General features: G+C 49.3%; 1 protein-coding gene across 7 annotated transcripts in view; it reads right to left on the reverse strand.

Annotated features, from left to right (window-relative positions):
- Positions 1 to 12,152, reverse strand: part of DTNB (dystrobrevin beta) — a 207,283-nt gene that overhangs the window by 96,435 nt on the left and 98,696 nt on the right. For 6 of the 7 annotated variants that reach the window (XR_012632627.1, XR_012632626.1, XM_074895241.1 and 3 more), the window contains exon 11: positions 9,733 to 9,810. Coding sequence is in view for 4 of the 7 variants with exons in the window: in XM_074895241.1 (XP_074751342.1) it covers positions 9,733 to 9,810 (78 nt within the window). In the remaining 3 variants the exon portion in view is untranslated. Of the gene's footprint in view, positions 1 to 9,732; positions 9,811 to 12,152 lie in introns of those variants that run through there. The other variant, XM_074895275.1, reaches the window with a different exon arrangement.

The following is a 12,152-nucleotide window of genomic DNA, read 5'->3' on the forward strand; positions in this document are numbered from 1 at the left end:
TTCCTGAAGTAATTTAAAATAAATTAGCTAAAACAAATAATGTTTAATGGCTTGGCTCAGTTCTCTAGAAGAGACAAAATTGTCTCAATTTCTTCAGAAAGGCTCGTTGGTTGTAAAGAGCAGAGAAATACTGGGCGTTGTTGTATCATAGGTAACAATTATAGGCAAGGTTGCAGTGAAATTTCCCCTCTGTAAATGTCTCAGTAAAGGTGCAGAACATCTGTCTCCCGCATCTGATGCAACACTAACAAATGCCAACATGCCGTTGAACCCATCTGCTTTTTTCCTTTGGAAACTTACATTTTGCAGGATGAAAAATATCCAAATTGTGATGTTACATATGTAAATGTGAAAAAATTCCACAGCTGCGCGTGGCCACGGCTACACTTCTGTTCCCAGAGCTCTCTGCTTACTAGAAAAAACTTTTTCTGACCTCATTCTGTCTACAGCATTTTACAGACGACAGAAAGCTCCCTGCCTCGTGCAGAATATAGCTATTGAAATGGTGGGATCTGAAGAGTTCATTGCCCCTCTGGATATTTTCCCACTGAAAGCAGAGGAGGAGGAGGAGGCTGGAAACGATGGAAGTTCCTCTGAGCGATGTGCGTGGAGCGGAGAGGAGCGTTCATGGGCTCCTGTGGTGGGTTTGTTTTTCACTTTTTAGTTCACAAAAAACTGAGCTCAGGCATTAAAATCCCGTTCTTTCAGCTCAGACTTATTTCTAACGAAACAGTCGCCAAAGGGAGGTTATTTTCATGATTTTAACAGCAGGATATCACAGACAGAGGTTTCCATCCTGCCCAGCTGCTGAGTGCTGGTGCTCACCGAGTCCTGGGAGAGCGAGAAGCTCCGCAGGGCAGCTGGGCCCCGTCCTGCCCTTCGGCAGCTCTTCTGCAACCGATGGATGCAACTGTCACAGCAATCAGAATCCCAGACTGGTTTCAGTGGGCAGGGACCTTAAATCCCCTCCAGTGCCACCCCCTGCCCCGGGCAGGGCCACCTTCCACCAGCCCAGGTTGCCCAAAGCCCCGTCCAACCTGGCCTTGAGCCCTTCCAGGGAGGGGGCAGCCACAGCTTCTCTGGGCAGCCTGTGCCAGGGCCTCACCCCCTCACAGGGAACAATTTCTGCCTTACATCTAATCTAAATCTCCCCTCTCAGCTTAAACCTGTTCCCCCTCATCCTAACTACCTGCCCTTGTAAAAAGTGTCTTCGTGTCTCCCCCCCCCACCCTTTCCCGCAGCCCCTTCCAGCCCTGGGGGGCCGCTCTAAGGTCTCCCCGGAGCCTTCTCTCCTCCAGCTGAACCCCCCAACTCTCCCAGCCTGTCCTCACAGGGGGGCTCCAGCCCCCCCAGCATCTCCGTGGCCTCCTCTGGCCCCGCTGGAGCAGGTCCGTGTCCTTCTGCTGTTGGTGCCCCCGAGCTGGACCCAGCCCTGCAGGGGGGTCTCCCAGAGCGGAGCAGAGGGGGAGAATCCCCCCCTGGCCCTGCTGCCCTCAGCCTTTCCCCCCCGGGTAGACCCCACACTGAGAGCTGCCGACTCTGCCTCCAGCAGCCACATCAGTGCCTCAGTTTCTTGAGGCCAGAGCTGTCAAGCACAAGTTAAAGAAGTCTCTCATTCTCCCACAGCAAGAGTCACTAATTGCAGCCTCTCTTCCATGAGTGGTAACACATTTTCTGGAAGCATGCTGGCTTTACTTTTCTTGTGGAGGTCAGTATGGAGGAGCCGTGGCTCTGGGGTAGCTCTGTAGCTCAGACACAGCCAGCTCTGGGGTAGCCCCGGTCACGGAGAATCCCGGGGGTGAAGTGGGAGCCTCCCGGAGAGACCCACACCCTCCACGTGTGCATCTGCAACCAGCAGATTAAAACCGCAGTGAGGACAGTTTTCACAAATAATTTAGTGCAATTCACAATTATGACTAAATTCACAGAATCCCAGAACCATCTGGGTTGGAAAAGCCCCTGAAGCTCCTCCAGCCCAACCATGAGCCTCCCCCTGACCGTTCCCAACTGCCCCAGATCCCTCAGCGCTGGCTCAGCCCGACTCTTCAACCCCTCCAGGGATCCCGGGGACTCCCCCCTGCCCTGGGCAGCCCATTCCAACGCCCCACAGCCCCTTCTGCACAGAAATCCTTCCTCAGAGCCAGCCTGACCCTGCCCTGGGCAGCTTGAGGCCATTCCCTCGGGGCCTGGCGCTGGGGCCTTGGCTCCAGAGACTCATCCCCCCTCTCTGCCCCCTCCTGGCAGGGAGTTGCAGAGGGCCAGGAGGTCTCCCCTCAGCCTCCTCTTCTCCAGACTGAACCCCCCCAGTTCCCCCAGCCGCTCCCCAGCAGACCTGTGCTCCAGACCCTGCCCCAGCTCCGTTGCCCTTCTCTGGCCACGCTCGAGTCATTCAATGGCCTTTTTGGGGTGAGGGGCCCAGAACTGAACCCAGGAATCGAGGGGCGGCCTCCCCAGTGCCGAGCCCAGGGCTCAGATCCCTTCCCTGGCCCTGCTGGCCATGCCGGTGCTGATGCAAATTCCTTCCCTTGTTGAAAACATGATTAGGAAGCACACAATAAAAGCTTTTCAGATTGCATACATCCATCAGTACGGGCCTCCGCTGAAGTTCTGTTTAGCTGCCTGGCTATACCTAGCCAGACTGCTATCTATATCTGTATCTACATCTCTCTCTACACGTACACCTATACCTACACCTACATCTACAGGTAACCCCACGAACAGGAACTTCCTCACAGTATGTAAATGCAATTAAAAAATTTGGAGCAGCAGTTCTCTTTTTCCAACAGAATCACGAGCAAGTATCCACTTACTATTCCTTCCAACTTGGCCTTCAAATAAATTGATCCCTATTTGCTCCATCTTTTGGGGAAAGAAAGCAAAGCAAACCAAAAAACCTTTCTCTTGGATTAGTCGACTGGTGCAAACTGGAATATATTAGCCTGAAGGAAGAAAGTTTGATGAAGATATAAACAAGTTGTAAAATGCTCTTCGGAATGGCAAGGATTTAGGCAGGATCCTAGCTTTTGTTCATGCTATAATATCACCATCACAGAAATAAAACATATTTATAGCAAATGCTTTGTGCTTTGCTGATGCCATTTCATTTTTTTTTCAGCACTAAGGACATTCAAAGGCAGGTTGAGCCATATCCTTCCCGTTTTCAGGATGAATTTTCCATCCACACACAAGCAAACATGTACCTTCTAACGTTTCCATCCATCATTTATTCCAGGTATATAAAACACAGTCAATTTTAGGAACAAATCTGGCTTTCAGGAAGAAGCCAAGCCACTGAAAAGTGGCCAGTTTGAACAGCTTCGGCACATTAAAATGCGGCTCCGAACCCCACTCAGCTCACACAAAGCAACCTCAGCCACCCTGATATCTTTATTTCATGCTGCCAAGACGTGACAGTGCCTCCAGCTAGGGAAACGAGGCCCTTAATTTTAGTCAGTGATGATCTTTTACATCATGGATTAACCTAGAGCAACAGTAACTGTAATAAATCTCGGGGAAAACACTGTAATCAGACATATGTGAGCTGACAAAATAGGAATATCAGAAATTTTCAAAGGGGGAAAAACCCGTTTCTCCTGCCTTGCTCACTCTATTATTAACTGCTGACACCTGTACATTTTCCAGGTTTAAAGAAATGGGGGATACAAAGACAAGACAGACAAGTGCACCTGTGCCCCTGACAAACTCGATGATAGATGAACCGATAACGCTTCAACAACACGGTGGTTCAGGCTGAAACTCTCCAAACACCCAGAAATATTCCCCCACAAACGGATGGGCCTGTGCTGAGACAAACCCAGAGCCTCTTTCAAGCCGAGGCAAGAGCCAGGTATTTCAGCCTTTGTGCCCCCCCCGAATGCAGAGCTCCTGCACCCGTCCGGTCTGCGGGGTCGGGCAGAGCTCACCCAGGAGCTATGGACCTGAAATGCCCTTGTGCAAGGCTGGAGACCCACTACCACTCCACATATTTCCACATGCAAATGTGTGTAGCCTAGCAATCAACCCACAGCTCTACCCTCCCCGATAAACTGAACAGCGAATGCTCCTTTAGCACCACGCTCCCAGCTTTTAGATACTTCTGCAGCTCTTTTCACTCATTTTGCAGCGTTTCCGTATTATTTTTGAAATAAGTATACTTATCTGAGCCAAGGTTTTAGGTGTATCAGGTGAAACCTGGAAAGCAGCATTTCTTTGGTTTGTGTAGACGCGGCCCGATGACGATAATCTGCGCTTCTTCAGAAGCACTTTTTGGTGTAGTTCAAGTCCGTAAAGCCAGCAGGGAAACCTCCCAGAGACAGAGCCACCTGCAGTCTGGAATGGCTTTGGCTGATCGCTCCTTGTAGAACCTCAGTGAACAAACACAGGAGCCCTGACGAGGACCCACGTTTCTCACTGTCGTGTGATTACAAACAAACCGACCTTGCTCAGACTCGGGCAGGTGTAGTCACTACAACCAGGTGCAAAGGACAAAGGCACTGAGCGGGGTCGGGGTGACAAGACCCGTTGGGAGATGTGTTTGGGTCCCACCACGAGCCTCAGGTATATCCCCAGGGGCTTGTGAGTCGTTATGGAGAAGGAAATGTTCTGCAAGAGCCCGAGGAGCTGGAATGATGGAGGCAAACGTTGCCACCTGAACCTGAGGCAGCCTGTCTGTTCCCCCTGGCTCCGGGAAAAGATAAATACCCCATTCCTCCGTGGGAATAAGCAAGGATAGAGAGAAGAAGCCTCCTCCCATGGACTCTTGCAGAAGCTGCTAGATGAAGTAACCTGTTCTAACAGCATTCTGGAAGTGGGATCCTTGAAGAGGATGAGGCAGGACCTTGGCAGGAGGTGGGGACTCATATGGTGACCACAGATGATGACATCTACCACCTATGTGCTGCCTGTGAGTTCTCATGATGCCTGGCTGAAGGTGATGCTTGAAAGTAAGATGATCGTTGGCTTTCTAAGGGCTGGTTCTGGCCTGGTCTAGTGTCATTCCACCCTTCTGGGAATGGCTCGGCTCTCAGGAAGAGCAAACTGTAGATCAAGGATGACACAAAGAACATTCTGCAGTCAGGTTGTTCCTTTGGTGTTTATTCCATGTTTATTCCAGCCTCTCCTCTTAGCCTTTGCTGGGGAGGTAAGGTGTACATGCTATAGGGGTCTTCATCCTGAGTGACCTCAGTGTAGCCAGTGAATCGCTGAGGGCACGGCTCATGGGTCAGAGTACAGAACAGGTCTGTGGTTTTAAATGGGAAGTCATCTTTAGTTACTTGCATGTTTGTCAAAATCCAAGCTGCCTGCCATCAGCTGGTACGCTGTTCATTAGTAACCGTGCCCAAGGATCGTCCCCAAAGGCTGAAGTAGCCTACCCTGACATTTTTGTTACCCTCTGGTCCTTTTTGATGCTCTCCCTCAGCTCCCTTCTACAGATGTAGGAGACCCGAGTTAGCAGACAACTGATTCTCAAGAGGCAGTTTTTAAGCAAGCCCTGGTAGCTGACAGCTCCAGGGTGCGCAGAGGCAGAAGACATGTCATGTGTCCAAACAGGTCTGAATTCTCAGCGTCTTCATTTCTGAATTATCTTTGGCCTACATGATCTTGTCTTGGACGACAGACAGCAACAGAGTCCTCGCTCCTTTATAAATATAAAAATGCTCTGAGCCAAAGGGTGTTGCTGATTCTAAAGCTCCGCTGCTGATTGCATCATGTCCTCATTAGCCAAAATACGAATCTGGGAAGCACTGTGGAAAAGCTATTTATGTTTCCCTTGATCACTGCAGTTTCTATATCCAGTATTTCTGGGATCCTTGTGATCAAATCCAGATCTATGCACATCCTTGCCCAGCTCAGAGAAGAGAAAGATTTCCTTAGTTGTGTGCCCTTGGGACAGTTCTGCTCACAAGAGCAGATCCCTGCAACTCACACAGCCAGAAGAACATAGAACTGGCAGATCAAAGTGGGCTCAGATTTGACTATTAGGTGCAGCTCTGCCCATCCCACATCAAAAAGAAATGCTGAAAGGAGAAGAGCACTGATAAGGACAACGAGCATGATCTGAGTCACAGATTACCTTCTGTGCAAGGAAGAATTAAGTAGACAAGGACTCTTAGGCTAGAAGTGGGTGGGATATGAACAGCCTCCAATAGCATGAGGGAGGTGAACAGGTGAATGTTACAATAAAACCAGAAGAGTTTTCTTAAACGGGTCATAATTGAATTGTAGAACTCCCCCGTGGATGCTGGATTTATGAACCAGTGGCCTCTAGACACACTGCAAATCAGGAAGGAAACTGAGGAGTGCTGCAAGATGGGAGCCAGTGCAAAAACCAAGAGAAAAATCTGACTTGCTGACTTAGTGACTTACTGCTTATAATCTTACCTAAGCATCTGCTACGTGTCATCACGGGTGACAGGAGACAGTATCAGCACGAATTCTCGTACCCTTAAACCGCTTTTTTCAATGTAGAGCTTTTGTCATAATCTAATTAGTGTTTACCTTCAACACTACTTTCCTTACTAATACCTGCTTACCCTAAGCTGTTGACTTTGTTTCCCCTCATTATCGCATATAAAAATGCTGTTCCACTATTCTTGATCTCAGCACTGAAGCATAAGGTCTGTGTGGCCGAGAAAGCGAGTAGAAGGCTCAGGTGGTAATAGCCAGCCCTCCTCTTATTTTGGATTAGTGCTTGATCCGGTGTTCTCCTAGCATTTGCTGTGGCATCCCCCTTCTCAGACGAAGGGAATATGTAGGCTAGACCCTGCCCACAGAGGAACAAAAGCACAGCTGGCAGATGATGATGTGAAAGATGTATCCTGAGTGAGTTGCTAGATGTTGACATGAACAAAAAATGTCCTTAGGTAAAAAGTACTTTAGGATCAATACTGGTACTCGGCAATAAAGCCAATACTGGTATCTTCTCCTTTGCTCTTATAGTAATAAAGAATTTGTTCCTGTGTGCTTGAACTAAATGGGCAACTGAAAAACATATCTGGGGAGGATTGCTTCACCTCCTCCATCAGAGACCATCCTCCAGAATGTTCCGTGCCAAGCTTATATCTTGCACGAGTCTGTCCCCTGGTATTTGGCAAGGCAAGGAACACAAGGTACCTGCTGTGGATAATCCTGACTCAAGTTGCACTGTCCTCGTCTCCCGCATCAGCCATGACTTTTCTAGATAACACAGCAGACACAATCTGAGAAAGAAAGAAATCTCTGAATGGGAAGGGGCAGGGGAATGAATGGTTCCTGGGACTGTGTCAGCCCATGAGAAGAAAAGGCACCGATCACACCCACTGACCAGCACAGAAACTCATCACGTACTGGAAGGAGGTGAAGCGCTGGTGAGCCAGGATGGTAATTATGAAAATAATTAAAAATATTACCCACATGGCAGGAAGGCATCAGGAAGCACTCCCTACCAGACAGGTGAGACGGCCCTGATGACTGTGGAATGAAGAGATTTTTAAAATGTGAATTAACCAGTTTGCGTGAAGAAAATGGGTAAAGGTGGTTAAACAGAGAAGTAGAAACTAAAGAACTAGGTGATCAGGTGATCACTACCCCCATGAAGAGCTGCTCCAGAGTCAGAACTGACAGAGGGTGGTACCATCCCGTTCCCTAAGACCTTTCACGCAAGAGGATGAAGAGGCTGCAGGAGAACCTGGCAGATGTGGCTACTCAGGAAAAGTTTCAGGCTGCACACAGAGGACACGTGCGCCTAAAGCAGGAGCTTCTCCGACAGAGGTTTGAAGACGATTGTTGTCTGCACTACAGTGAACAAACTTGGACCCCAAACAGAGGTTAAAAGCAGAGACAATGCAAAAGACCTTGCCCACAAGGTTGCTCGCAGCCCAGTAAGTGAGAAGATGTTATGGGTCCCGTTGCTTAAGCACTGCCTCTGTAAAGCACCAGCTTTGGGAGTCGTCTGCTCACTCAGCCTCTTCGCTTCTAATTCAGCAAAAGGTGTAATTCACAGACTCGTGGAACAGCCCAGGTTGGAAGCGACCTCAGAGGATCATCTGGTCCAACCTTTCACGGGAAAGGGACCCCAGAGAAGATTATCTAACACCTTGCCCAAGAAACCCTCCAGTGCTGGGCACTCCAGCACATCCCATATCTGATGTCACACGGTGTGCTGCGCGTGGGGCAGCGTTTGTGGACACTGCATGGAATGATTTACAGGGAAATCCTGAAATACTTCTAACGGAGCTCGTTCAAACCTGCACACAGAACTGACTTCAGGAAAGGAAAGTACGTGGATCTTTGCTAGTTCTGTCTGAAGGGCTGCTGCTGAAGCTGAGGGATCTGGCTTGCCTCTTGAGTACCACCTTGTCATTAAAAAAGTGACAGTTGGGTCTCTCATTCCCTGCAGGGAACGTTTATTCCTTCACAGGTTTGGACCAGTGAATCACCTTGCTATGCACCCTATATCTTCACAAGAAAGATAAGCACAAATACATGATTCAGCTAGTTTTTGGCATGTTTACATCCATCCATCCATCCATCCATCCATCCATCCATCCATCCATCCATCCAATAATTTACATATCACAAAGTCCCAGAATCACTCAGGCTGGAAAAGCCCCTCGGGATCAGCGAGTCCAACCCTCAGCCCGACTCTACAAAGTTCTCCCCTACCCCACATCCCCCACAGCTCATCCCAACGGCCCTGAAACCCCCCCAGGGATGGGGACTGCCCCCTCCCTGGGCAGCCTGTGCCACTCTCGGACCACTCTTGCTGGGAAACATTTTCTCCTCCTGCCCAGCCTGAGCCTCCCCTGGGGCAGTTTCCAGCCGTTCCCTCTTGTCCTGTCCCTGATCCCCTGGGAGCAGAGCCCAGCCCCAGCCTCTCTGCAATGTCCTGTCAGGAGCTGCAGAGAGGGATGAGGGCTCCCCTCAGCCTCCTCCTCCTCACACTGAACACTCCCAGCTCCTGCCCTGCCTCCTCACAGGATTGATTCTCCAGCCCTTCCCCAGCCTCGCTGCCCTCCTCTGCCCTCGCTCCAGCCCCTCCAGATCTCTCTGGGATTGAGGTGCCCAAACCTGGACACAACCTCCAGGTGTGGCCTCCCCAGTGCCGAGCACAGGGGGACTGTCACCTCCCTGCTCCTGCTGCTCACACCAGTTCCAATCCAAGCCAGGAGGCCGTTGGCTTTCTTGGCCCCCGGGCACGCTGCTGGCTCCTGTTCAGCTGCCTGTCAGTGAGAACCCCCAGACCCTTCTCTCCCAGATATGTAACAGTAAGTAAACATAAACCCAAATTCAATCCAAAGCCAAAGGCCTCCAGTAGACACGGGCAGCTCCAGAGAACTCCGGCTGCTGTCTTTGGCGTGGAGGACAAGCATGAACAGTGGCAACGCAGGGTACTTGCTATGTGCCACGTCTCCAGCAGCACAGAGGGACTCTCCTTTGTAAGAGCCTCTGATAGAACCGGAGCAGCCTCTCTCAGAACAGCTTTGGAAGTCATGCTCTATTTAAAAAGAAAAACAAAAATCTCTTAAGCGCTCTTGAGATATTTCTTCAGCCGCCCTCACGGAATAACATCTCTTCCAATAAAAGGGAATCACTCTTCGGGGAGAACAAACTGAAGCACTGCAAACAGTATTAGGAACGCTGCGCAGGCCCTCTGAAGTGGCAACGTTCTGAAGAGTCCCAGTGATACGAGATCCACGCCCTGCGTTCTCTACCTCCGCAGTACTAAACCCCAGTGCCGCGGGGCGTGCGTACCTTTTGGTGGGTGTAGGCGCTCCGGAGGACATGTGGGTCACCATGGTGTCATTCATGTTAGTCAGAGGCCGAGGAGGACTGAAATGGAAATATTTAGTCCAGTTAGTGATTTAAAAACAAAACAAAACAAAACAAAACAAGACCCCAAACAAACAAAAAGGAAAAGGAAACAAAACCAAACCCAGGGAAAGGGACATCACTGTGCTCAGTCACAACATCAGGTCAAAGAGCAGCACCAGGAATTTTTTTGCACAGATACTTGAAGAGTTTGGTCTACTCTTGTCAAATTATTTTTCACGATTCATGTGTTACCCTAAATTGAAGATAAAAATAACATTTGTGATCACATAACTGACCTTTGGCACTGTCTAGTAGATCAAGTCAATGTAGGAACCAGTCTAATTAGGGCAATTATTTGAAATGTTTAAAGAAATAAAGCAAAGATTTATTATAACAAGCATTTATACAACAACCACATACACCATCTGTTTGGGGTTTAGTTTAATAAGTTAAAGTTAGTTGGGAAAAGCAAATTGATATAGCCCCGTGTTCCTTACTGCCCTACACAATACAACCACGGACTGGTGCTCCATTATTTGCATTTTTAACCCCTGAAGGTTTCCCAGGGCCTCCCTGCCGCGGCCACCCAGGCTCTGGTGCTGGTGGCTGTGCAGGGAGCGGGAGACACGAGGGGCGGACACGGGATGTCCCCAGACAGCTCTGCCGGAGAATTCAGCCCCTGGGAGAGAAGAGCTACGGCGGCTGCTATCACAGAGTCAGTATTTGCCCGCGGTTACCCTCCAGTGAGACCCAGCTACATCCAGAGACCCGCAGAGATGTGCGGGGCTGCCTCTGCGCACCAGCCGGGGCAGGACCTGTGCGGCTCGTGGCAGCGCCCGCTCCCCTGCACGCTGCCCTGGACCACGGAGGAAAACCTTCACAGGTTTGTGTCTGCCGTCATTCAGACAGATTTACTGCAGATAATACCGAAATTAAATCCTGCAAACTTCAGTTTTCCACAGTCCAACGGAGCAGGAGGTGTTTGACCCGGCGGCGCTCGCAGCTTCTCCCTCCCCTCACGACTCATCAGCTTGTTTCAGCCAACAATTTCCAGAGCCCAGTAATGCAGAGAATCAAACGACCAGTAAAAAAAAAATAAAAATCGCTTGGATGTCAAACATATCAAATCACAAAAAAATATATTCCCCGTACATCTTACTGCATTCCTCCTCCACGAAGGATTCGAGTGCAAAAGCCCTTCAGTTCTCACTCCTCGCGCAGCACAGAGCTGCCCAAAAATAATTATGCTGCGGGTTTTAATGTGAATGTTGCTCTAAATATAACATTATACCAAGAAATGATTTGGTCATCAGATATTTACTGAATGTGCTCCTTTGGAAAAGGAACTTCTCAGTGGACAGAAAAAGCAGAAACGGGGTTCTGAGGCACGGGGGAGCCGAGAGCCGTGCCCCAGCGCCGTGGGTTTGGGAGCCATTCAGTGTGTGTGAACACACACCCAGACCCTTGCTAAGGAGCAATTAACAGCCCTTTGCCTCTGCCCCTTTATCTCCCTACTTACTTCTTCTTGACCGAAGGCAAGGAATGTTCTGTCCACATCCAACTCTCCTTTTTCCCTAAAGATTCCCTTACCAGCCTTGCATTCTCCTGCCACCCCGTAAAACCGTACGTGCAGCTGTCAGAGAAACGGCTCCAAGAAGCTGCTTTTGCAACCAAAACTGTATTTTTCAGCCACAAACTCCCGTCTCCCAGTTTCGGTGTGCATTAGCTGGGTTTTTTCCTTTGCGAGGGACAAACAGTTTCCTTAAACCGTGCTGCCAGACACAACAAACACCACCCCAGTACTCCTGATAACTTTTGGGCAAAGTGAATTTAATCGCAGGGTTTTGTGTTCCCGTGGAGGGGGGAAAGGCGTTGGCAGGGGCTGGGGCTGAGGCACCCAAGAGATTTGTTTTAAGCAACAAACTGTAGGCGGGGGCACGTTTTCCATCGCCCCACAGAAGCTCAGCTATGTGGGTCTACGACGCTGAGGGAAGGGCAATTCTTTATTTTCTTTCAATATTGCTTTTATACGACTCTTCTGATAAGAAAGTGGATGTAAGTCACCCTTTGCAGCCTGGTTTTAGTATCGTTCCTCGAGTTCATTCCAGTTCTGTAAATCCTCAGTTTTCCAGCTAAATCCTCGCTAACAGTGATGAAGGCAAAGAAAAAAATTAAATGCAAACATCTGGTTAAAAGATTTCTAGTAGCACAACTCCATCTTTTTTATTATTTACAATAAAGCCTTTCCCAGTCCGGAGAATTTCCTGAGGCCATTTATACATTTTTAGGTAATATCTTTTCAAAAAACCGTGACTCTGTCAAGATGGGAACGGCGACAGAAAAATCGTTGTGTTTGTGAG

Source organism: Athene noctua, chromosome 1, assembly GCF_965140245.1.
Source record: "Athene noctua chromosome 1, bAthNoc1.hap1.1, whole genome shotgun sequence".
NCBI classification, from domain to species: Eukaryota; Metazoa; Chordata; class Aves; order Strigiformes; family Strigidae; genus Athene; species Athene noctua.